Raw genomic sequence first — 27,362 nt, 5'->3', positions numbered from 1 at the left:
CTCTGGCTCACGGTCAGAGGTGGCAGTAGTGGCTGACAATTGATGTCTGCAGCGTCCTTTGTTTACTGACATGGCAGGCAATGTTTTTCATCCCCAGTACATAAGCATGATTTTCCTGTTGCTTGCATAGCAAATTACCAGACCTCTCATTGCTTGAAACAACACAAACGTCTTATTTTACTGAGGGCTGTAAGAAATCACGTGGAAGTCTGAAATGAGTCTCACTGAGCTAAAATCAAGATATCTACAGGGCTGAGTTCCTTCCCTGAGTCTCTAGGGAAGAATCCATTTCCTTGTTTATTCCCCACATTCCTTGGCTCACAGCCTCTTCCTTCATCTTCAGAATCAGCAGTGCTGCATCCGTCTGGCCATTCCTCCCTAGTCATCTCTCCCTCGGATTCCTACCAGGAAGTGTTACCACTCTTAAAATCCCTGTGTCAGGGTATTAATATTGGATCCATCTGGATAATCTGGATAATCTTCCCACATCACAACACCAACCTAATCACCTCCGAAAAGTCCCTTTTGCCACGTAAGATACTATAGTCCTGGGTTCTGGAAATTAGAACTCGGACATCTTGGAGGGAGGCAAATTTTGCTGACTGCAACATGTTAGACAGGTAACAGAAGGGACATACAACAAATTGCATTTTTTTAAACTTGTCATCTGATTCTAAAAATCATTGTCAAGATAAAATGAATGAACTCATAATATTATTGTTGATAAAATCACATTGTTAACTATACACTGTTGGCTTCCTAACAGCACGACTCCCTTCCAGACACGCAGCTCCTGTTACAGTAACACCAATGACTCCCCCTAGTGGCTGCCAATGATGTATTTTAACTTGTCATCCTGACTCCTATTGAAAAATCCAAAGATGGAGCAACCCAGTTAAAAAATGGGCCGAACACCTGAATAGATGTTCTTCCAAAGAGGACATACAGATGGCCAACAGGCACATGGAAAGATGCTCAACATCACTAATCATCAGGGAAATGCAAATCAAAACCACAATGAGGTATCACCTCACACCTTTCAAAATGGCTATCATCAAAAGAACACAAATAACAAATGTTGGCAAGGATGTGGAGAAAAGGGAACCCTCATACTCTTGGTGGGAATGTAAATTGGTGCAGCCCCATGGAAAACATGGAGGGTTCTCAAAGAAGTAAAAGTAGAGTTACCATATGACCCAGCAATTACACTCCTGGGTATATATCTGGAAAAAAAAAAAAACCAAAAACACTAATTCAAAAAGACATATGCACCTCAGTGTTCATAGCAGCATTATTTACAATAGCCAAGATATGGAAGCAACCTAAGTGTCCATCAACAGATGAATGCATAAAGAAAATGTGATATATTTACACAATGGAGTACTAGTCAGCCATAAAAAATAACAAAGTTTTGCCTTTTGCAATAACATAGATGGACTTGGAGGATGTTATGCTTAGAGAAATAAGTCAGAGGAAGACAAATGCTCTGTTAGCACTTATATGTGAAATCTAAAAAATGAAACAAATGAATGTATATAACAAAACAGAAACAGACTCACAGATATACAGAACAAACTAGTGTCTACAAGTGGGGAGAGGGAAAAGGGGACCAAGATAGGGGTAGGAGATTAAGAGACACAAACTACTATATATAAAATAAATAAGCTACAAGGATATATTGTATAGCACAACGAATATAGCCAATATTTTGTAATAACTTTAAATGGAGTATAATCTATAAAAATATTGAATCACTACATTGTGCACTTGAAACTAATATAATATTGTAAATAGACTATACTTTAATTTTTAAAAATAAACAAACATAGGGCGACCAGCAGGCATGACTGAGAAGCAGGAATCCCATTTGGAAAGAAAGTTGGGAGGGAAGTTGGGGAGAATTTTCCATCTCTTAAGGTAAAGTCACAATTTCAGACCATGAAGAAACATCTCTCTCTCTCTCTCTCTTTTTTTTTTTCTGCTCTCTCATTCTATTTATAGGAATCAACCCTACTTCCTCTACCCTGAGCCAAGATACATTTTCAAGAGACTATAGCCAACCGGTAAGCTTACATCTTATAAATGTGTGTATGATGCACACCATCAGTATGTGGAAGGAAGCAATAATTACAAATAAAATACTCTCTAAGTATGAAATACAAAACAAGGGTTCAAAGCATCTTCCCCCACATATACACATAAAAAAGTGATCTCTGGGGGAAAAAAAGTTTCCTGATACTTAATATTTTTACATCCTCTCATATACCTTCCATATTTTGTGCTTTATCAATTGCTTCCATTTTGAGCAACAAAGTATTATTTGAGAATAGATCGGAGCCACTAAATGTCCTGAGTCAACACTAGTTTTGTACAGGATTAATTATTTAAAAAGAGGCAACCCCAGGCACCCCTACAATTTAAACATCCTTATGGTGGATATAATTTCACTGTTGCAAGTTGCTGTGTGTTATTATAAGCAAATCTTTAAAATGTGACTTACAGAATAAACATATGTTACACCAAGATATTAGGGAAATCAGGACATACACCCATAAGATGAATTTTTAAAAATCCAAGCCTTTGCTTCATTAAAAGTTATTTGTAGTTTGGCCTAAATTGTCCAAGCTCAACATCATATGGGACTTAAAAATGCTGCCTTTTAGGCTGTTTAGGTGACCGCGTGCTTTTGGAAAATAGTGTGTCTCTAGTCACAGCCAAGAGTAAAGATCATTATGCTTATGAAGATTGTTTTTATTAAAACTGAGAGTGGAAAAACATTTCTAAATTATTATATTTTGCATACAAATATTATAGAGAAATATGAACATATTAAAATATTTTTATAAAAATACAAATAAATTTTAACATATTGATTATTATGAAAGGCATTAGATCTTTTTACCTCCATCCCCCAGCATTGAGATATTTGAATTGCCCCTCCTCCAATTTTAATTTGTTTCAATTTTCTCAGTGAGAAAACAGAGACTAGTCTGATAGTTGGGATTTTATTATATATATCTTATTATATACATTTATTGTAGATATTTTTAAACAGAGGTACTAGGGATTGAACCCAGGACTGCGAAGCGTGCACTGTACCCCTGAGTTATACCCTCCCCTCCGGGGATTATATTATATCTAGACATTAGCTTTCCAGAAATTACTTTTGGGGATAATGAGGTAGTTACTGAACTAATTTACCTTTTGCAAATGAACATCTACTTGTCCTAAAACAATTTATTGAAATCTATTTACATCGTGTGCATGTGTTTATACTCCCAAACCCTTTGCTTATCACGTTAAATTCCCTTAAGTTATTTTTAATTTTGCAGTCTTGCATTCACACGTACACCAGAGTATTTCTCCACCAGGACCAACTGTTTTCATAAAGCCTATATGAATTTAAGAACAATCTCTGGATGCTTTTAGCTTAATGAAAACTGATGAAATGTTCGTACTCTTTCCTTTTCGGACACCACTAAGGACCAGCGTATCAGCCAGACGACTTCCTCCGGTTCAATGAAGATAAAAGATGTATTTGAACATAGAAATGCTACAATTTCTTTACAGGTTTGAAATCGTTCCCAGTTTTGGTTAATGTTGTCTCACGCTAGATAATTCTCCATCTTTTCCATCCTCCAGTACCCTGAGGGAACTGACGATCAGGTAGGTGGGACCAGTCCTTTTTCCCTTCTGTCTTCCCATCGCGGGAGAAGTGCAATCCCCACGTGTAGATTTCTGCCTCAGTTCTATTGGCCATAGAGCGCTCCCTTCCTAGTTCTTCTCTGAAAATAAACGTCTTTCCATACTGGATGACGATTGAGCGTGTCCCCCTGGGGTTTACCAGAAAGCCGAAAGAGAAAGTACAAACGCAGGGAAATGAAGAAGAAACACAAAGGCGAAACAAGATAGAGGCAAAATCTAGGACAGGTGGATTTAAAATGCTCAATTACTTCACACTGGAAGGGGATGACTGTACAAGGTCCGAGTCCCTTCCTGCCGTGTGTAAACGTTCACACCTTGCTCCTAAGCCGTCGCCTACATCTCATCCCCTTCTTCCGCTGTTAGGAAACGGAAGTCGCCCCAGAGAAAGGTTGCAGTTATCTAAGCTTTCAGAAACGGTCTATTCGCCCCCCCCCCAAGTGTTTTAATTAAAATTTTTTAAAGTTTAAAAATTAAAATTAAAAATTTTTAAATGTATATAAAAAGATTTGGAAAATTGGATCTGTAGTCTATTTCCTTCTACCATTTCTTCCAAAAGAATAGGCATTTTTCACACTCACTATTTTTTTCAATGTGAGCTTCTGAAATAAAACTTGTCAGTTGAACTGAGCCAAAACATACTATTTTTTTTCACATTGTACACATGATTTTTTAAAATTGAAGTATTGTTGATTTACAATGTAGTGCTAGGTTCTGGAGTACAGCAGAGAGATTCAGTTATACATTTATATACATAATTTTTTAATTGAAGTATAGTTGGTTTACAATGTGTTAATTTCTGGTGTTCAGCACAGTGATTCAGTTATACACATATATATTCTTTTTGATCTTCTTTTTCATTGTAAGTTATTATGCTATTGAATATAGTTCCCTGTGCTGTACAGTAGAACCCTGTTGTTTATCTACTTTATCTCTAATAGTTTGTACCTGCTAATCCGAAACCCCTAATTTATCCCTGCCTTCCGCTTTCCCCTTGGATAACCAGAAGTTTATTTTCTGTGTCTGTACACTTGATTTTTTTATGGCAGGAAATAGCTAATTCTATTGGCCACATCAACAACATCATGACCCAGTCATCTTTGAAAAACAGAAAAGAAACTGCCCTTTTAGCGACGCAGTATCTTCACAGAGTCCAGCTGGCGGCGTACGAATCTGCCCTCAACCAGTCCACAGAGGGGATACAGAGGGTAGCGTTGCCATTCGTGGGTAAGCTATGGTTATCCATCCTCAGGCTGGCATTTAAATTTAATTTGGGTTCAGGAAATGCTGGTGGAGATAAAATTCAAAAGCCACGACTGGCATGAAACAGCCTTCTCTGTTCTTACACTGGCGAGATCCCTGTGTGTACTTGGTGCAAAATATCCTGTTTCTCTCTAGAATCCTAAGTTTGTGTTGGAGGAGGCTTAGAAGTTCATCCTGCTGAAACATCATTCAAGTCTAACTTATTTTCAAAATGACTCTTTTGTGGCTGTATGTACTGTCCCTTTTAGTCTAAGAGTCACCGTACGGTTGTCATGGACACATCTTTATCAAGGATACATTGAGGGATAAAGCATTCTGGGCTTTTAGAGCTGACAGGTGTTTCCATGGGGGGAGGGACTAAACAGTGCCTGATAAAGTGCCTGATGCCTGAAAGTGTTTAGTAATTTTCCAATGAATGAATGAATGGCTAAATACATGGACACAAAAAAAAAATATGGTGCTGTCATCAATTAGAAGACAACATCCTGCTTTTTTAGGTTAAAAATATCCCAGGGAATGTCAGAGAACAAAATAACAACAGATTTTATCTCCCCCAGGATGAGTGAATGTTGTGCCTTGTACAGTATTTAACTACAGTATTTTCTATATACGAAGTAGAAGGCTATAGAATAATTCAGAATACTTTTCCCCTCGCTCCACCCTATGCTCTTTTCTTCCTTCTCGAAGGCATGTAGTAGCAATTTTGCGTCCCTTGAGTCTGTGCGTTTGTATTTTTTATTACACATTTGTGTTCCCGGAGTAACTGGTGCTACCTATGGGTGCTTGTAAATTTCCATAAATAACCTCATAGCGTATGTTTCTCCAAGCTGCTTCCATTAGTCTACATTCTTTTTTGCATTTTTATAGTGGTAGGAACACTTAGCATGAGGTTTACCCTCTTAACAGAATTTTAAGTACAGTATTAACGATAGGTGCAACATCGTACAGCACCGCTCCAGAACTCACTCATCCTGCATCACTGAAACTACACACACACTGAGCCCCATCTCCCCAGGCACCTGCCCACCCGACCCCTGGAAACCACCATTCTGCTCTCCGTTTCTTGGTGACTATTTTAGATTCCTTGTATAAGTGGAATCATGCGATATTTTTTCTTTGGTGGCTGGTTTACTTCACTTGGTGTAACGCCATCCAGGTTCATCCATGTTGTCACACATGGCAAAATGTCCTTCCTTTCTAAGGGTAAATAATATTCCACCGCGTGTATATGCCACATTATCCATTCATCTGTCAAGGGGTGTTTAGGCTGTGTCCATATCATGGCTGCTGTGAATAATGCTGCAGTGAACGTGGGCTTGCACAGATCTCTTTAATATCTTGATTTCCATCCTTTTGGATTGAGTAGTGGGATTGCCGAATCATATGGTAATTCTATTTTTAACTTTTTGAGGAACCGTCATACTCTTCCACAGGGGCTACACCATTTTGCATTCCAGCCTACAGTGCACAAGCATTCCAGCTTCTCCCCAACAGTCTCATGTTTAGAAAAGATGACAGGGGGTCATGCCAGCCCCACCATATTGAATTTGTTCCTTCCAATGAGAGACTGGGTCCCCAAGTAAGCCAGCACTCTCAGGTGTCCACTCTAATTCCATCACCCAAGCTCCAGTTTTTAGTTGAACCTCCAACTCTCATCATTTTTTAATGAGATCGACAATGAGATTATATTTTTAAATAACTGATTACAAAGATATCCAATAGTCACATTGACTCTCTGTTTTGTTTGGGTTTTTTTTTAGTTATCAAAACACTGACCATCAAGAATGGCTGCAGAACAGAAAATGAGATGTTTAAATTAAAGACTGAAAAGGAGTCGATGGACATTGCCTGCACCTCCATCACTGGAGGAGGAATGGAGGGTAACAGAAATTTCTCACATTCTCTAGAAGTCTCTAGAATTGGAGGGAAGGGAAATTTACTGTTTTTATTGAGTTATGATTAACATACAATATTCTGTTAATTTCAAGTGTACAACATAGTGATTCGATATTTTTATACATTATGAATGGTCACCACAATAAAACAAGTTATGATCCGTTACCATACAAAGTTGTTACAATTTACTGACTATATTCCCCTCGTGTACATTTTATCCCCAGGACTTACACATTTTGCAGCTGGAAGTTTGTACCTCTTAATCCTCTTCACCTGTTTTGTGTGTCTCCCTTCCCCTTTCCCCTCTGGCAGCCACCTGTTTATTCTCTGGGTCTAAAACTGTGTTTCTGTTTTGTTTTGTTTGTTCATTTCTTTGTTTTTTGGATTCTGCCTATAAGCGAAATTTTACACTATTTTTCTTCCTCTGTCTGACTCATTTCACTTGGCCTAATACCCTCCAGCTCCACCCATGCTGCTGTGAATGGCAAGGCTTCATTCTCTTTTTATGGCTGAGTAATATTTCTATATAAGTACATATAAATTTATATTTAGATTTTATAAATGGAGTTTATCAATTTCTTGCAGTGGCTTAAAAGTAACTCAGTGCTTAGTACATTCAGACAGCAAGTCGTCTCATTTATTTTGGCATACTATTTACAAAAAGAATTTTTTAAGAGAATATTTATAGCAAAAAGTTACACTAATGAAAGGAAGTATTGGAGGCACTTTATTAAGATATTTTTTCCTTTACAGCTGGGGTGGATGTTTGAATTAATCTAGTTGGAGTTCTGATTAGTATTTTGTTAAGAATACAGTAGGAGATATATACATACACACACACACACACACACACACACACACACACACACACACACGTATATATGTATATCACATCTTTTGGGGGCGATTTTAAAAATTTTATTGAAGTGGAGTTGATTCAGTTTCAGGTGTACAGCAAAGTGCTTCAGTTGTACGTACACATACATGCAGATTTTATTTTCAGATTCTTTTCCATTACATGTTATTACAAGAAATTGAATATAGTTCCCTGTGCTGCATGGTAGGTCTTGGTGTTTATCTATTTTATGTATAGTAACGTGTGTCTGTTATTCCCCAACCCCTAATTTATCCCTCCCCACCCCTTTCCCTTTGGTAACCATAGTTTGTTTTTTATGTCTGTGAGTCTGTTTCAGTCTGCAAATAGAATTTGTATCCTTTTTTTTTTAGATTCCACATATGAGAGATCACATCTTCTTTATCCATTCATCTGTGGGTGGACCCTTGGGTTGCGTCTATATTTGGCTATTGTAAATAGTGCTGCTATGAGCAGAGGGGACTTAGCAACTTGGAAATGGCAAGACTTCAGAATCTCCCCCAATCTGTTTTATACGGATTTATGGTCTAATAAAGTAGGATTCAGAATCCTACATTCTGTACACCAGAAGTTGACACACTGTAATTGACTATTCTTCAATTAAAAAAAAAAAAAAGAATCCTACATTTTGTGTTTGACTCCTAAGAGACTTGCCAGATAAACCCTTAACTTTGGCTAGACCGTCCCCCACTTCCTCCATAGGCTGATGGGTTCCTTGTTTCATTTCAGGTGCCTGTGGCCTTTATTTCTTACAAGTCTATCGAGTCCTTCTTAGACAGCTCGTTTGTATCTAAGGAAAACCTAATTCTCGATGAAAAGGTGGATCGCTTTCAGCTGAATTCCAAGGTGGTCAGCAGCACGACGGGGTGCCGGAAGACCTGCTCCCTGGCCACCCCCGTGAACTTCACTTTTCTGCACACACAGGTGGGCAGTTACCAAGCTGCTTGTGCACCAAGACGTTTCTTATGATCACACCTGTAAGCCCAAGGGTGGGAAAGTGTTGTTTTTCACAGTCGGTGCTTTCTGCCTGAGCTGGTCTGCCAGAGGACTGCGCGTGGAGGCTGGAAATACAGCCGGTGCTTGGTTAATGGCTACTCCACAAACATTTGCATGATGAAAGCCATTCTTTCAACAGACTGAGAAGCTGTATATCCTGTAGCCGTATTTTTTAGGGAGGAGGTAACTAGGTTTACTTATTTATTTTTGGAGGAGGTACTGGGGATTGAACCCAGGACCTTTGTGTATGCTAAGCATGTGCTCTACCGCTTGAACTATAAACGTCCAGGAAAGTGAAGGAAAAAGACACATTTGCATCCTGGCAGTAGAGTACCTATCAAAAGTCAGAAAATATTATCATCATTCATGATGGTAAAGACCTCGAGTGGAAGTTTCTGGTTTGATTTGGGTTTGATTACTTTTTAAAATTTTAAATTTATTGCTGTATCATTGATTCACAATATTGTGTTCGTTTCAGCTGTGCAGCATAGTGATTCTGTGTTTTTGCAGATTATATTTCACTATTGGTTATTACAAGATATTGGGTATGGTTCCCTGTACTATACAGTAAATCTTTGTTTCTTATCTATTTTATATATATTAGTTTGTATCTGTTAATCCTATACCCCGCATTTGTCCCTCCCCTTCCCTCTGCCCTTTGGTAATCATAAATTTGTTTTCTAAGTCTGTGAGTTTGCTTCTGTTTTGTATATACATTCATTTCTTTTTTGGATTCCACATGTAAGTGATAGCATAGAATATTTGCCTTCCTCTGTCTGACTTATTCCCCTAAGTATAGTGTTCTCAGTAGAGTCTTCTCTAGGTCCATTTGTGTTGTTTCAAGTGGCAGTATTTCATTCTATTTTATAGCTGAGTAATATTCCTTTGTAGATATATGTATATATACGTTGTATATATATGCACACACACACATTTCTTCTTCTTAAGCCATGTTTTTGTTTTTTGAGAGGGTAATTAGGTTTATTTATTGTTATTATTTTTATTTAATGGAGGTGCTGAGGATCGAACCCATGACATCCTGCATGCTAAGCATGTGCTCTACACTGAGCTGTACTCTCCCCCGCCAATTGTCTGTTGATGGGCACTTGGGTTACTTCCACATCTTGACTGTTGCAAATTGTGGGAAGTTTCTGATTTTAAATGATGGTGTCTCATGAATGAGCAATTCTCTTTCCAGTTGACAGGGGAAAGCAAAAAGCCTCTCTGTGTCTACTGGAATGACATCTCATTGGGCTGGTCTAATGAAGGATGCCACGCCATCTTTTACAACGGAACTCAAACCATTTGCAGCTGCAGCCACCTGTCCACCTTTGCAATTCTCATGGCCTCGGTGGTGCTGACGGTATGTGTATAAACGCACTTAACGCTGAGATTGGCTCCCCTGCAGAATGGTGTTGGGCTGGGTGGGACAGGCGACTGTATCTTAAAAAAGAATGATATTTGTGTAGCCCCTTCTCTTTTCTTCTTCCTTTTTTGGTCTTACTTTAAAAATTGTCTCTTTTTTCTTATTAGAAAATATAGCCCTTTCAGGAGTGTGTATGGTATCTCTGTGGTTTGAGTTTGTGTTTCTTTGATGACTAACGGTGTGGAGCATCTTTTCATGTGCTTTCATGGGGAAGAGCTTGTGAGCGAGAGCAGCACCCCTTGTGTCTGGGAACCCAGTCACTCAAAACTGATGGAATTCGGTGATTCCACCAGCCTTTTGGAATTTGGTGAAATGCTGGTAGATTCCTTCACACTCGCTCCTGGAACAATGACCGCTTCCCTCTGTGATCTGTCGGAAGTGAAATAGTTCATCTGTCTCCTCTCTCCTTGGAGGATCTTGAATAATATCGCTTGTTTGCTGTGTAGATGCAACTTTCTGATGGACTTGAGAAAAGTTAATGATTTTGTCGGTTTTCTCATTGTTACGATGGGAGCCATGTTCTGTTGTGACTTTCTACATCTTAACCATCATAGAACCCTCTCTTTCTATTTTCAACGTTCACCTGAAATTTGTTTTTGTTAATTTTTTAAAATGTATTTATCCTTTAATGGAGGTACTGCGGATTGAATCCGGGACCTCTTGCATGCTAAGCGCACACTCCACCACTGAGCTGTGTCCCACACCCCCACCTCAAATTTATTTTTATGTGTAGAGTGAATTAGAGTTAAATTTTCTTTTATTCCCAATTTTATTCAGTTGTTGCAGTGCTACTAAGGCTTCGTTTCCAACTGGTTGAAATTTCCAATTTTTGAAGAAGCACAAGCTCCTTAAGGAGGTTATCCAAAACGCTTAAAAATTGGAATGAAATGGAAAGCTAGCCCCGCCCCTTATGCAAATCTGTACTCCTATGTTAATGTCCTTGCCCTTCAGACGGCCACCTTCTCACTTGTCCTTCACTCAGCAATAAAACTTACTCTGAAAACTCCCGTCTTCACCTCTCCCTTGTACTCACTGCCTTGAATTATCTTTTTATCTTTTCAAGCCATCAGCACACTGGGGAATTCGTATTCGGCAGGGGTTTTCCTTACGTGGATGATAAATAATGAATCTGCTTGAAGGTTGCACATGTCATCAGATGTGTACCGATTCCAACTGGAAAGATATTCGTGGGCAAAATGAGGAGGACAAAGACAGCAAGGATAAAGGAGAGGCAGATGTCCAGGGAGGAAGCGAATGCTGGTATGTTTTCTGCTCATTGACATTCTGTCTTGGGCATGTGCAAGATGAACCAAATGAGAAAAAAACAGACTGCATTCTGAGCTTGCTATAGCAAGGAAGTCTGTCACCATCGCTTGTGTTTTGGCAGAGACTCAAAGGCAAGTCGAAGCCTAGGGGAAATTTATAGTGGAAAGAAGGGACAGCTTCAGGCGTGCCCTGATTGGAGGTTGATGGACCGGTGAAGCTGAAGGCAGGCTATCTGGAAGTGCGGCATCCTATGTGATTGGTTAAGGAAGTACTTTTTGTTTTCTCTGGTCGGTCCAAGTTGAAAGTGGGAACAAAATTGAGCAGAATTGTCAGTTACTAATCAAGTCTTGGCCATTTGGAGCCAATTGTTCTGGAAGTTATTGCTGGACGTCCTGAATTGTCACTAGAGAGAGCCCCCTGGATTCCTGCCTGTCTAGCACACAGCAGGCTGGCTTGCTGGCTTGTTCATTGCAGCTAAGGGGTTTGGTTTCCTGGGCACGTGGCTGCAGGCTGTGGGTCAGAGTTCTCTTTTTATCTATGGTCTGGCCGTTGTCTGTGTGTTCGGTCTCTCAGGAGGACATTCCTACTAGGCGATGCAATTGCTAACCTGGGTTGTTAGTGACCACAGCATCCCAAACAAAACTGAGTTGGAATCTCTTTTCTTCTGCTGGATCCAGGAGGATCCTGTGCTAACTGTGATCACCTACGTGGGGCTCAGCCTCTCTCTGCTGTGCCTCCTCCTGGCAGCCCTCACCTTCCTCCTGTGCCGGCCCATCCAGAACACCAGCACCTCCCTGCACCTGCATCTCTCCATCTGTCTCTTCCTGGCCCACCTCCTCTTCCTCACAGGCATCGACCGGACGGAGCCCAAGGTAGGAGAAGTAGCCAAAACTCTTTCTTCTTTAAAAAACAGCTTTATGTGTTGCAGAAAAGTCTGTTACAGCTCAGTGTTACAGCTCGGTGTTACAGCTCAGTTGTAACAGCAACCTGGATCCGGGCCAGAGACCAAGCAGCACGTGGAGAGTTAGAGAACTCAGGTTTATTACGCCAGCGGGCCCAGAAGAGTTAACACTCCAAGCTCTGGACCCCGTCTGCAGGTTTACACAAGCTTTTATAGGCTACCAGTCTAGACTTTGCTGACATTTTGTAAAATCATATGCAAATAAAGTATAATAAAAGTGACTAATTAGGAACAAGCTTTGTAGAAATGAACCAATGAGGAGTGAGAGAAATGGACCAATCAGGAGTTAGCTCAGGGAACCAAGATTTTTAGGGGCAAGTTCCACTTTCCTAGAAGTAAGCTGTTTCAGAGGCAAAAAGTGAGATAAAGCCGCTGGGCCAGGGAACCAGATGGTGACAGCAGGAGAGTAGTGGCCCTTCCTGGGGGTCCTGCTGGTCTTTTTTATGGGGCTTCCCACCTCATATTGAGATATAATTCACACCTATCTAATTTGCCCTTTAAAAACAGTACATATCAGCGGCTTTCAATATATTCACAGAGCCGTGTGCCCATCACCACAACCCATTTTTTTTCTTTTTGCTAAATCTGTTGCCACACAGAATGTTTAATTGCATTGTAGTTACCCTTACACACTTTCTCTCTCTCACTTCTCTCTCACTTTTTTTTTAGTTGAAGTATAGTCAGTTTACAGTGTTGGGTCAATTTCTGGTGTACAGCATAATGTTTCAATCACACATGTGCAGACATATATTCCCTTTTATATTCTTTTTCTTTCTAGGTTACTACAAGATATTGAATATAGTTCCCTGTACTGTACAGTAGAAACTTGTTTATCTATTTTATATATAGTAGTTAGTATCTGCAAATCTCAAACTCCCAATTTATCCCTTCCCACCCCTTTTCCCCTGGTAACAAGTTTGTTTCCTATGTCTGTGAGTCTGTTTCTATGTTGCAGTTCATTTGTGTCTTTTTTTTTTAAGATTCCACATATAAGTGATGTCATGTCATATGATAGCGTTTTTCTTTCTCCCCTCCCCCCCTCACTGAACTTGAAACATGATTCATTTTCATGTTTCTTCCGTGGCCTCAATGACACCCTGCCTGAGGCATGGAAACAGATCAAGGGGCTCCCTCCAATCCATCTGAGGGCCAGACTCTAAATAAAAGAAGCACATGCTTAGCAACACCTCCCACTCAGTGTGTCCAGAGGCAGCCTTAGTGACTAGCGGATGCTGGGACGGCCGTGCCCATCAAACGCTCCAGGGGCTCTCCTCTCCCCGCCCCTCCCCTCCAGGTGCTGTGCTCCGTCACTTGCAGGTGTGCTGCACTACCTCTACTTGGCCTCCTTCACCTGGATGTTTCTCGAAGGGCTCCATCTCTTCCTCACCGTCAGGAACCTCAAGGTGGTCAACTACACCAGCGCAGGCAGATTCAAGAAGAGGTTCATGTACCCTGTTGGCTACGGGATCCCAGCAGTGATTGTGGCTGTGTCTGCAGGGGTCAATCCCCGTGGATACGGCACACCTTTGCAGTGAGTACGACGCTGAACTCATGCTGATGGGACCATGTGGACACAGCCGTCTCCGTGTGACAGTGAGGCAGAAAGGGAAAGTTGAGCTCATCCTGCCTCAGGTTGATAATAAACATGCTCACCATTTACTCTTCCAGCCCCCGTGTGAAGTGTTTCATAGACACCATTTCTCATCTCTCTCCAGGGAGGAGGGTAAAAGCTCAGTGGTAGAGCTCATGCGTGAGTCCTGGGTTTCATCCCCCACCACCTACAGAAAGAAAGAAAGACAAGAAAGAAAGAAAGAAGAAAAGAAAGCAGAAAGAATAAATAGAAAGAATAAAGAAAGAAAGAAGAAAGGAAGGAATACTGATGATAGTAGGAAGGACGTAATGAATTAACGGCACTTATGAAGTACTTAATGCGAAATACGAAAGAAGGAAGTGACGAAAGACAGAAAGAGAAGAAAGAACGAAAGAGAAGAAGCCGACGATGAGGAGGGTGGGAGGAAGGGGGGAGGGAGGGAAGGAATCTTATCTTTCATGAAACAGCTACAGGGGAAAATACTCCTATTTATTTTGTAGGCTAAGTGAGGTTTAGAAACAGGGTGAATGACTGGTCTAAAGGAACACAGACAATAAACTTGGAAGAGCATGAATTCTGGGCTTGATTGCCTGGTTTCATGTTCAAGGTCCCTCACTCACTAGCCTGATGACTCTGGGGGAAGTTAGTTAAATTCTTTTCTGGGTTTTCTTATCTTTGAAATAAAGATAATGATAGTATCCACTTCATCATACTTAGACACAGTGCAAATGCTCTATAAATATTATCTATTACATATCATTTATTTTATCACATTACCTTTTTAAGTGCTACTAATATCGTTTGTTTGGTTTTTATCAGTTGCTGGATCAACCTACAAAAAGGATTTATCCTGAGTTTCATAGGACCCATATCGGTAGTCATCCTGGTAGGTTTGTAGTATGTGTGTGTGTGTGTGTGTGTACACGTGCTATGGGCACTAAATGTGTATACAGTATGTGTGCGTAGTTTGTAGTGTTCAACTTAATTTGAAGATCAAAACAGGTACTATCTTAACAGTCATTTGTTTCCTTTTAATTGCTGACATTTGAGCATATTGACTGGTTGATTTAAAAAGATCTTTGAGCCTATTTAAATGCTGATGTATAGAGAGGAAATCAGCCCTGTCTCTCTAGTACCTAGCATATCTCATGTACTTAATAAATCTTTCTTGAATAAGTGAATGAGTTGATGTGAGAAAAGACCATTGTTTGTATAATCAGTTTAACGTGATCTGGAGGAGATACCACTCATGTCCTTAAATTTTCTTCCATCTTTGTGCTTGTTCTACTGTTAGGATAAAGTCTGATGATTAGTCAGTATAGGCTAAAACATGCTGCAGCAACAAATAAGTCCTGACTACTCAGTGACTTAACACCACAAGTGTTTGTGTGTCTGTTCTTGCAAAGTCCACTGTGGATCAGGAGGCTCTTCCCCTTTAATTTTGTGGCTCTCTTATTCTGACACGTGGCCTCCTGGGTTGTTGCTGGAGGGGAAGAGAGCTGGAAGACTGTGTAGACCTCAGGCATACATCACTGCCACCAACATCCCACTCACTGGAATTCAGCCACGTGCTCCAGGCTATCTGAAATGAGCCTGGAGATGTCTGCCTGTGACCCATGTGCCCAAGGAAAGGAATTGATGGAGACATCACATTGCATTGTCCCTGGACCACCTGATCATCCATTCATAGTTCTTTTGTGGACTTCCAGGAGTGCTTAGCAGTATCATATAATATCCACAAGCCACTGAAATGAGTTTCAACATCTTCTAACTAAAAACCTCACACCTTTCCCATACCCACTCTCTATACCGACTGTAGGTATTTGTCCACAGCTGTTTGTGTTTTATGTGTTTTTTTTTCCTTTCAGATAAACTTAATCTTCTATTTGATAACCCTATGGATTTTGAGAGATCGACTTTCTTCCCTCAATAGAGATGTGTCCAAGATACAAAGCACAAGGTAAGACAGTTTTCGATAGTTAGACGGGCTTAGCATGAGTTGCATTTCTCTAGGATTTTTTTCTGACACTACTGCAACATGGATTTTCCAGATATCCATGAAACTGAGTGTGTGTCTGGGGATGGAGATGAGTGTAGGTGGGAATAGGAGAAGGGAGGGAAGTGTTACTGAACACCTACTGTATGCATCAGACACTGTATTAGAAGCCTATGAAGCAAACATATGTATGCACATGAATGCCTGAAACATGATGCTGTACACCAGAAACTGACACACTGTAACTGAGTACCAGAAAAATAAGTACACTGAGATAAAGCACAGGATGTTCACAGACACAGCCAAAAAATATAAGCCTATGAAGTAAATACATTTATCCCACTAAACAGATGGAGGTTGAATACATTTAAGGGTGACAACAACCTATGTTAGAGGATGATTTCCACTCTACATAAGGATTCTTCCTTTTTCCTCTATATTCCTTGAAATCCAGGTCTAGCAAACTACAGTTCATGGACCAGATCTGGCCCTCTGTCTGTTTTTGCACAGCCTTTAAACTAAGAATGACTTCTGTGCTTCTCAAATGGTTGGTAAAAATCAAAAGCAGAATATTTAGTGACATGGGAAAGTTATATGCCAATCAAGTTTCAGTGTCCATAAGAAAGCTGAATTGGAAAACTGCCACATGTATTTATGGAGAGTTAATCTATGGATGTTTTCCCACTACAATGATAGAATTGAGTAGTTGAGACAGGGACCCTGTGGCTCACACAGCTGAAAATAATTTCCTATCTGGCCCTTTGCACAAAAATGTACTAAACCCTGCTTTAAATAACAAGGCAACAATTATTGGACCTTATTTAAGGATACAATTAAATGCAACCACATAAACAGTCATTTATAGAGAGTTGGCTGATATGTCAGGAACCAGTATTAAAAGAGGATCAACCCTAAAATCATGTGTATTTGACAAATAATAAATGCTGGAGAGAGTGTGGACAAAAGGGAACCCTCCTACACTGCTGGTGGGAATGTAAATTGCTGCAGCCACTATGGAAAACAGTATGGAGATTCCTTAAAAAAACTAATGATAGACTTGCCACATGGTCCAGCAATCCCATTCCTGGGCATATATCTGGAGCAAACTCTAATTTGAAAAGATACATGCACCCCAATGTTCACAGCAGCACTGTTTACAATGGCCAGGACATGGAAACAACCTAAACGTCCATCAACAGATGATTGGATAAATAAGTTATGGCATATTTATACCATGGAATACTACTCAGCCATAAAAAAGAATAAAAGAATGCCATTTGCAGCAATATGGATGGGCCTGGAGATTGTCATACTAAGTGAAGTAAGCAAGTAGAGAAAGAAAAATACTGTATGGTATCACTTACATGGGGAATCTGAAAAAATGACACAAACAAACTTATTTACAAAACAGAGACAGACTCACAGACATAGAAAACAAACTTATGGTTACCAGTGGGGAAGTGGGTGGGAAGGGTTAAATTGGGAGCTTGGGATTTGCAGATACAAATTACTATATATAAAATAGATAACCAACAAGGTTCTACTGTACAGCACAGGGAACTATATTCAGTATCTTAGAATAGCCCATGATGAAAAAGAATATGAAAAGGAATATATATGTATGTATTTATGACTGAATCACTATGCTGTACCCCAGAAACTAACACAACATTGTAAATTGACTATACTTCAATTTTTTTAAATGTATATTTGAACCCTTAAGATTAATGAGAAAATTCAGAGAGACAGAACGTAGAATTGTTGTTGCCAGGGGCTGGAGGGAGAGAGAAATGGAAAGTTATTGTCTACTGGGAGCAAAGTTTTGGTTTTGCAGGTTGAAAAAAGCTCTGTCGATGGGAAGTGGTGGTGGTGGGATAACAGTGTGGATGTTCTTAGTGCTTCTGAACTGCATTTTAATATAGTTGTGATAAACTTTATGTGTCTTGCCACAAATTTTTAAGTCCTGATTAGACACCATTCCAGTTGCAAACATTCACATTAGAGGAATAGACCCAAGGAAGAAACACATGATCATTTATTATAAGAGTTTTCACATTTAAAGGGACAGCCAAATAAATATTGTACACACCACCAGAGTTTCTCCAAGTCCATCCCAGCTTGAGAAGAGCTCACCAGTAATTGTAGGGAAAGGCAGATGGGTACCTGAAGGCAGGACAACAGACTACTCAGGGGAGAAGGTGAAGAGGTTGGTGACTCTCCTTCTTGGTGTTACCAGGATGCTGACGTTTAAAGCCATTGCTCAGCTCTTCCTCTTGGGATGCTCCTGGTGTCTGGGCTTCCTTCTTGTTGAGCTTATAGAGGAACCATTCAGGTCGGTCATTGCCTATGCTTTCACCATCATCAACGTCCTGCAGGGGGTCTACATCTTCGTGGTCCACTGCCTCCTCAGTCAGCAGGTAACGTGAACCGCCACAGTCTTCTCCCCAGCTCCCCGCTACAGTCCCTTCCCGTTGCTCACACGGCTCATCCTCCTCTCCCACATTCGAGCCCTCCTTTCTGTCGCCTACATAACTGATGGCCTGTTCCCATTTTTCCCATTCCTCCTATTCTCCACTGAGTCTAGGGAGTTCATGCCTCTGTTTTCCAAGTTTCCAGTTTCCCGATACATGAAAATGCAGTGGGGATTGGATGGTAGCTTTCCCGTTCATCCTCCCTGGGTCAGAAATATGGGGTCTGAAAGTAACAACACAAAGGTTTGGGGGACAATGGTTTCCATTTCTTAATATCCAAATTATATTTTAATGATTATTACAAACCTGGCTTTGAGAGGATGCAGTGGCTGCTTCCTGAAGAGGGAAGAAATCAGAAACAAGACAGAGCATAAGCAGACATTGAATTACCATCTGTGATTTGCACCATGGGGAAAAATGTAGGCAACATTAGACAACCACGTGAGGCTTCTTTAGACTTGAGAGCGAGGGGCTTAAGGTGGGTGGGAGTCAGCCAGGCAAAGAAGGGAAGGAAAGCTGGTGTGGAAACTTGTAAGAGTTCCAGAACCCAAAGAAGGGCAGTGCTGTGAGCATAGGACAGAGTGGTGGGGTGACGGTCCAGATGTCAGCGTTGGCTGGACCACATAAGACTTTTTAAGCAGTGATATTGCATTGCATTTGGACCAGATAAATAGGTAGCTATAGCTAAGTTTCGCTCCATAGGGGATGTATAATTTTGCATTTTGACTAGTAATGAGTAAGAATCCTTGTTTTCAGGGGTTGGGTGTGTAAGTAAGTGGTAGAGCATGTGCTTGGTGTGCATGAGGTCTGGGGTTCAATCCCCAGTGCCTCTGTTAAGGTGGGGGAAAAAAATCCTTGTTTTCCTCCAGAAGCACCAATGGAGGGTTTCATCCAAGCTTTGAACAACCAAAGAGAAATAGAGAAATGCAAACTAAAAGTACACTGACAGATGAGATAATATAAAATATTATATAGAAACATATAAAATATTATATCATGTATCAGTGATTCCTCTTACTATGAATGATCTTGTTTATCTTTTCACATATTTAAAGGTCATTTCTTTCCTCTTCATCATTTTTCTATTGGTGTTGGCCCTTTGTCCTCTTGATTTCTAGGAGCTCTTTACATGTTAAAGACACAAGCTCTTTGTCTTTGATAAGTTACTGATACTTTTTTTCAGTTTGTTGTTGTCCTTGAGATGTTAAGTCTTGAGAATTTATTTTATACCATGTTCTTTACAAGATAAGTCACTTCCCATGTGACCTCATCCTTTGTTCCCCACACACACTTCCTTCCAAGAGAGACCATGGTTTCCTCTGCCTCTACTGATGATTTATTTTGCGTGTGTCTTTTTTCATTATCATGTCACTAAGAGGAGGGGGTTCATACAATTTGGTCTCAGCAACTTTCTGCACTTGATCAAACTTCAGTTATGTTCTTGGCTTGTCTCTAATGAGTACAAACACATAAACATATAAACCTGCCACTATCTACGCTTCTCTCTCCTGGTTTTCCAAATGTCTGGGTAGACAGGACATATTCTCCTAGACTCGCTAGCTTAACAAGATTATATTGCTACTGAATTTTAAGTTACAGATCATATCTCTACAAACCTAACAAATGTATTTTCTATATATGTATCAGGGAACATAATTGCATTCATTTCCTAGTGCTGCTATAATAAGTCACTGCATACTAACTGGCTTAAATAATACAAATGTATTATCTTAAAACTCTGGAGGGCAGAACTCTCACTGGACTACAGTCTATGTGTCGCAGGTCTGTGTTTCTTCTAGAGGCTCTCAGGGAAAATCTGTTCCCTTGCCTCCTCTGGTATCTAGCAGCTGCCTGCATCCCCTGGCTCATGGCCTCTTCCTTCAAAGCTGGCTATCGTATCTCTCTGTCCTCTGCTTCTCTCTTCTCGTCTACTTCTCTGATGCTCCTGCCCATTCTTTCCCTAATCAGGACCCCTGAGAATATATTGTCTCACCCAGATCATTCACGATAATCTCCCCATCTCAAGAGCCTTCACTTAATCCCATCTGCCAAGACCCATTGCCGTGGAAGGCAACATATTCCTATGTTAAGTGAATTAAGATGTGGATTGACTCTTAGATGTGGGGGTCATTATTCTCTGTACCACAAATCCATAGGATGTTTCCTTTTTCCCAAACACCATATCTCCCTATGGATTAATACGACCCACCACGAAGAAGACCTAGAATACGCATTAGGTATGGTTTTATGTGACATTTTAATTTTGTTATCTCAGCAGCCATTTAGAAAGAGCTATTAAGTTACCAGGGTTGCTCTGAGAGATTGGCTGGTGGCTATTGGCTCCAGAAAATCTGCCAGAAATTAATATGCTTGCATTGATTTGTGTTGAAATCTATAACCCCATTCAGATGAGTTTCTAGTGATTTGCTGGATTCAGAGACAGAAAAGGACTCTGAGCCTAACCTCTGTCGTATATTTTATCAGCGTCAAGGTTTAAGCCTAAGACCTAAAATTTGCATTTATTTGCATTTCTCATTTAGTTTTTTCTTTTTAAAGACTTCATTTGCATTTTATTTTTTTTTTTACTCTCCATCTTGTATGAAGAAAACAGAGTAGGTCTTCCTTAAATGAGACTCATTTTTCTGAAGCTAACATTTTTACCAAAAAAATTTTTTTAAACAATACTCTGATAATATTCTGAGCATGTCTTTCTCCTAACAACTGAAAGGACTGGAAACATTAACGTCGTTTTACAAAGGAAACGTAAGACTGGTCAGGTAAGCAACTTGGTCAAACTCGGTGAAAATCATTCCATAGAGACATCCTACCATTTGTGCTCCCAAAAATCCAAGCACAGACTCCATACATCCTACTCATCTTGGCGCTGGTGCCTTATCTCCAGTGACGGGGGTCACTCTGTCCTCCTGGTACAGGAGATGGGAGGAAAATATCTCTCCTTCACAAAGGGAAATTTATGCCCCCGTTTTAGGCAAATGAGGGGAGGGCAGAGAAATCTTCTTGCATTTATTGATTCTCAGTTGTCTTGAGCTCAAAATTATCCATGTGCCAAAGTGGCTTATTTGTGAACCCCCTTCGGGATCTCTGCTGAGCACAATACTCAAAATCCATTAGCGCACATGCGTTGAATGAAGGAATACGCCTGCGCAATGAGAGACTAAAATCAACAAAGAATCCCAATTCACACGTATTCAATATCTGTTCAGCTAAACGATGGATGTCTGCTGTGTACTGGGCTCTGTGCATAGAAAGAATTCTTCCTCTGAAAAGTTAAGGAGTTAAACCCATAATGTCATTAGGTAGAGGCATAAATTAAGGTTGAATATCCATCATGGCTATCCATTTGACCAAGTTCAATAAGACCCAGAAAGAAAGAGATTAAAAAATCAGATCTCAGGGAGGAGGGTATAGCTCGGTGGTAGAGTGCGTGCCTAGCATGCACGGGGTCCTGGGTTCAGTCCCCAGTACCTCCACCAAAAGAAGTAGGTAAATAAATAAATGAACCTAATCACCTCCCCCCCACCAAAAAGAAAAATTGGATCTCAACTTCCAGGTCAGTGTTTCTACTAAGCAAGATTTGAAAATGTATTGATTTTCATTTAATTACTAAATTATTTATCTTGTCATTTGAGGTTGCTCTGTTAAGAGGAGGTCGCAATTCTCAGTGGTTACAGAAAAGTGCTCAGGTTCTTAGTCATACATCAGTGCTGTGTGATCGTTAGCGTAAATAATGCACAAATAATATCTCTTACCCACTCTTGGATAAAACTCTTGAATATAGCCTATATGAACCATTGGCAAAGATTAATGGAGGAAAAAAAGCCCTATTTTTTGGTAGCATCCTTTTGTAGTCTTCGTGCCTATAGCAGGAAAGCATTTAAAGGCAAGATTTTCAGTTACAATCTTTTTCAGGTGAGAGAGGAGTATGCCAAGTGGTTTAGGATGATGAGTAAAGTGCCCGAATCCGATAGCTACGTCCTGTCCAGCTCCACCGCCCACACCCACGTGGTAAGGCGATCCCTCTCCCCGTCCGTGCGGTTTCTTTTTTGTGTTTATTTTTCTAAATTTCTTTTGTTTATTTGTGTGTGGTGGGGGTAATTAGGCTTTTATTTATTTGTTTGTTTGTTTGTTTGTTTCAATGGCGGCACTGGGGATTGAACCCAGGACCTCGTGCATGCTAAGCAGGCGCTCTGCCCCTGAGCTGTATGTACCCTCCCCCCCACCATGCTGTTTCCTAGTTGGAGATGCTCTCTCCTGCCTGCAGCTGGGTCTGCCACCCCGATAGTGATGGAGTCACACAGTGATTCTTGGTAGAGGAACCTGTTAGCATTTCTGTCTCAGCTGAGTATCTCCCACCTGACTGTGAGCGCCCCTACGTGGGGGGATGGTACTACACTGTCTGCACACCGAATTATTTTGCTTTTCTAGAATATGGTTCTATGTGAGTCCAAATCTTGGAGTTATAGAAACATGAATGAAAGTCTTCCTTGGTTACATGAGATTGGTTCATGAGTTCTACAAGGTTGCCAAACAGGTGTTTTATTATGGTTTCCTATGAGCCAAAACCATGCACACATTTTGTAATCCTCCAAAGGGTCCATGGGATTCTGGACTTTCCCAAAGTATTTGTCAAACTTTTTTTTTCCTGTTGAAAACGTCTTTACACTTTGTGGAACACTGATGTTTGAAAGAGCATAATTTAAGGATTGGTATACGCAAAATAGTACATGAAGAAAGAGATAAGATGTTACAAGCCGCTTCTTTTATTTGATAATGATGATGGGAAAAATGAAGGAAGGGTTATATTGATGGGTTTAGATGAGATTTCAGAGCAGGAGACCTAGGTTTCAGTGCTACTTCTGCAGTGAATTTGGTATGACTTTGAGGTCAGCCTCCTTATTGGTGAGATGAGAGGACCAGACCCCATCATCTTATCCTTACTCTCCAATCTTTGACTTTCTGAGATACAAAAAGCAAACTTAAGAACATTAAGCCTGGAAGAAAGACCCTCAGACTTTACCTGGGATCCGCACGTTAAAATGAATCTCATCCTTTTGCCAGGAAATTCCCAATGAATGATTTCTAAAAATGACTTTACTGAATATTTCAACATTAATTCTCTTTATGTCTCTCCCACAAACTCACGTATGGCTCCTTGATGGAAAAGACATCCAATTTTAGGGGGAAAAGAAGCAATACTTCAGACTGAAAATTTCAGGCCACTCTGTGTCATCATCCCAACCATCCTGGAGAAAGAATCAGTCGTGTTACTCAAACATCCATGAGAACCGCTTCATGGTCCAGGAGAATTGTTGGCAGAACGTATGCTTTGGTTGAATGATATTTTGTGCCTTGCTTCGCTTACAGCCCTTACGTTTTCAATTAAAGTATTTTACACGCAAACATATAGATCTTAACACATACATTTTGATGAGTTTTCAAATGTATATACTTGGATAACTATCCATCTTATCAAGCAAATCAAGATATAGAATGTTTGCATCACCCCTGAAAGTTCAATCGTTTATCCCATCTTCCACCCCTGAAGCAGTCACTCTTCTGATTTTTATCACAGTAGATTAGTTTTGCCAATCCTTTAAGTCCATAGACATGGAAATTCACAGGTATGTCCTCCTGGTATCTGCTATGTTTTGCTCATCGTGATTTTTTTTTTTTTTTTGCAATTCATCCATTTCATGCATATATTGTTAGTCTGATCCTTTTATTTGCTGGGTAGTATTTCACACTATTATGTCTTGCAATTTGTTTATCTATTCTCCTGCTCATGTACATTTGAGTTATTTCCATTTTTTCTATCATAAATAAAGTTGCTATGAACATTCTTATGGCATTATTTTATTAATTTTTATGGCTGAGTAGTACTCCATTGTATAAATACACCACATCTTCTTTATCCAGTCATCTGTTGATGGACATTTAGGTTGCTTCTGCATCCTGGCTATTGTAAATAGTGCTGCTGTGAACATTGCGGTGCATGTGTCTTTTCAAAGTAGAGTTTTCTCCAGATATGTGCCCAGGATTGGGATTGCTAGATTATCTGGTAACTCTATTTTTAGTTTTGTAAGGAACCTCCATACTGTTCTCCATAGTTGGACTAGCCACGTTTTGAATGCTCAGTAGTGACATGTAGCCAATGGCTACCAGATTTGGGGAAAAAAAATCATTAAAACGTGTCTTTTCAGAGCAGTTCTAGATTTACAGAAAAGCTGAGTTGAAAGCACAAAGATTTCCCGTGTACTCCTCCCCTACCCCACCCCACAGTTTCCTCTTTACAGTGTCTTGTGCACCTTCTCTGCAGTTCTGTCCTGAAAGGGTTAAACAGAAACCCCAATATATGAGTGTTACCAGCATCCATCCCACATCACAGCGCTTGAAAACACAGTCAAAGGTCTGGCGCAGAAGAGTTTATACATTTGTTCAGGACTCATCAGAAACGCAGGCTGCTGTTGAAATCAAAAATCTGTAACTTGGTTAAGAACTGAATAACACTTTGTTTCAAAAAGGACTTCCCTTGCCTCCCCGCTGCTGCCCAGACAGCAGGCAGGGATGGACAGGTCTGTCTCACTGAGCTTCCAGCCTTGAAAAGGGAAGACTAAAAAGAAAAAAACAGCAAAATGTTAAAAACTCTCTTCCCCACCTCCTCCGTTGGAAATAGCAAAGTCAGCGAGAAGCGAAGAAATAAACGATGGATGGTTCGGGGGTGGGGGGAGGAGAAAGCACAGGACAGGTGATGCAGAGAGCTTTGGTCCATCTCCACCAGTCCCCAAGGCACCACTCATCACAACCATCAAGCAGAAAATAAAGAAGTTAAAATGCACTTACTGCTGGAAAATGACACCTTTGCTAGGTCTCTGGTTCCTGCTATCTGGGAAAAACGTATAAAGGGGGAAAAAGTCACTAATCACCACACCTCCATCTGTGTATACACTGCGTTTCATTCTCAGAAAGCAGTTGGGATCAGCCAGTCTGCATGCAGAGAGGAAGCTACAGGAGCAGAATGGTAAAAATTAAGAGTAACGTATTAGAAGCCTCGCAAAGCCCAAAGTCCGTCTGCGAGGTGCGAGGCGTAAAGAGTGTAAACATGTCCTTACACTGTGTATTAAATCGTCATTTTCCAACTTATTGAAATGCTAACTTCATCATATACTGATCTTCAATATACACAAAAACCTGTGTCTAAACCCTCTGAATCACTCCCTCAATCGTTTGTATTTGATGATTCTCTTTCCTCCAGTAACAAACCTTACCGAATGTTTTGGTATATCACTTCTTCCATATTCCCCACCACAGTTCTTCGTTTTTCTTAAATGTTCTTATTTCTCCTTTTAAATTTTCTATTCTATGTGAATTTGAGAATCAACATTTCCATCTTTTCAAAACTACATCATGGTTCTAACTTTATTACAATGAATCACATGGTTAGGGTGAAAGTTACCTCTGTACAATGTGGTAAGCATTGATAAATTTGGCATTTTCCTATTAAAAACCAGAATTCTTATTTCCTTTCATAATGTATTATCATTTTTGTTTTATTTTCCCTATGTATTTGCTTTAAATGCACTGATTTTTATTTTTTCCATCCCTCTACTTGCTTTATTTTGCTCTTCTTTTTCTAATTTCTCAAGAGGAAACTTTCATTATGGATTTGAGACCTTTTCTACTTTCCAGTGTGTGCCTTTAGTGTTATAAATTGCACTCTTAGCACTGCTTTAGCTGCATCTCACAAATTGTGATACATTGTATGTTCATTTTTATTAATTTCTATGTATTTTTTACTTTCCTTGAGAGTTCAGACACTGCGGGATATTTATATTCTTTCATGTTTTAGTTATCACAATGATGCTAGAAAATGCTAGAATAAAATTGATTTAAAACTTTAGTAGGGAAAATGATGTGGGAGAAAGGGAAGTTCTGTGCACTGTTGGTGGGAATGTAAATTGGTGCAGCCATTAAGGAAAACAGTATGGAGGTTCTCAAAAAATTAAAAATAGCACTGCCATGTGAACCAGCAGTCCCACTTCTGGGTAAATATCTGAACAAGACAAAAGTCACTATTCTGAATAGTCATCTACACCTCCATCTTCACTGCAGCATTATTTACAATAGTCAAGACATGGAAATGACCTAAATATCAAAAGATGAATGGATAAAGAAAATATAATTCTACATTTTATACATATATATGTATGTGTACACATGCTCATATCCATACACACACACACACATATGTACATACTCTTTAGCCATAAAAAAAAATTAGAAAATCTTGCCGTCTGCAACAACGTGGATGGCTTGTTGAGGGCGTTACACTAAGTGAAATAAGCCAGAGAAAGACAAATACTGGAGGATCTCATTTATATGCGGAACCTAAAAAAATTTTTTGTATTTTTAAAATCTCATAGAAAAAGGTATCATATGTGTGGTTACCAGAGGTGGAGAATTGGTGGGAGGAGAAATAGGATGAAGGCTGTCAAAGGCACAAACTTCCAGTTATAAGATGAATAATTACCAGGGATGTAATGTACAATGTGATGACTACAGTTAACGCTGCTGAATGATATCTATGAAAGTGTTAAGAAGGTAAACTCTAATTCTCATCTCAGGAACAAAGCATTTTCTTACATCTTTTTTTTTTTTTTTTTTTTTTTTTTTTTTTAGTATACGAAATGATGGATCTTAAAGTTATTGGGGTAATCATTTCATGATATGTATGTCATGTAATTACACTGCACTGCTCTAAATAGTGTTGTATGTCAATGATATCCCATAAAACCAGAAAAAAATTGAAGATAAAAAGTGCAAAATTATAAATGAAAAAGGACAAATTACACTGTTTTTCTTTTAGAATTACTTTATTAAATCATAAATGTACAACTGCTTC

At 39.8% G+C, this 27,362-nt stretch overlaps 1 protein-coding gene across 1 annotated transcript; it reads left to right on the top strand.

The window, feature by feature from the left end:
• Nucleotides 1–4,787: 4,787 nt before the first annotated feature.
• Nucleotides 4,788–24,276, top strand: LOC102510736 (adhesion G protein-coupled receptor E3-like). The gene is given in 11 exon segments (XM_032466376.1): nucleotides 4,788–4,910; nucleotides 8,465–8,659; nucleotides 9,930–10,094; nucleotides 12,101–12,295; nucleotides 13,679–13,693; nucleotides 13,695–13,915; nucleotides 14,795–14,861; nucleotides 15,844–15,935; nucleotides 18,208–18,388; nucleotides 22,373–22,468; nucleotides 23,628–24,276. Coding segments are annotated over 11 exon segments (1,392 nt in total). The 3' UTR covers nucleotides 23,670–24,276.
• Nucleotides 24,277–27,362: the final 3,086 nt, after the last annotated feature.

This window comes from Camelus ferus, chromosome 22 (genome assembly GCF_009834535.1).
Source record: "Camelus ferus isolate YT-003-E chromosome 22, BCGSAC_Cfer_1.0, whole genome shotgun sequence".
Classification (NCBI taxonomy): Eukaryota; Metazoa; Chordata; class Mammalia; order Artiodactyla; family Camelidae; genus Camelus; species Camelus ferus.
The sequence above is the reverse complement of the archived record's forward strand: the minus strand, read 5'-3'. Positions and strand labels throughout refer to the sequence as shown.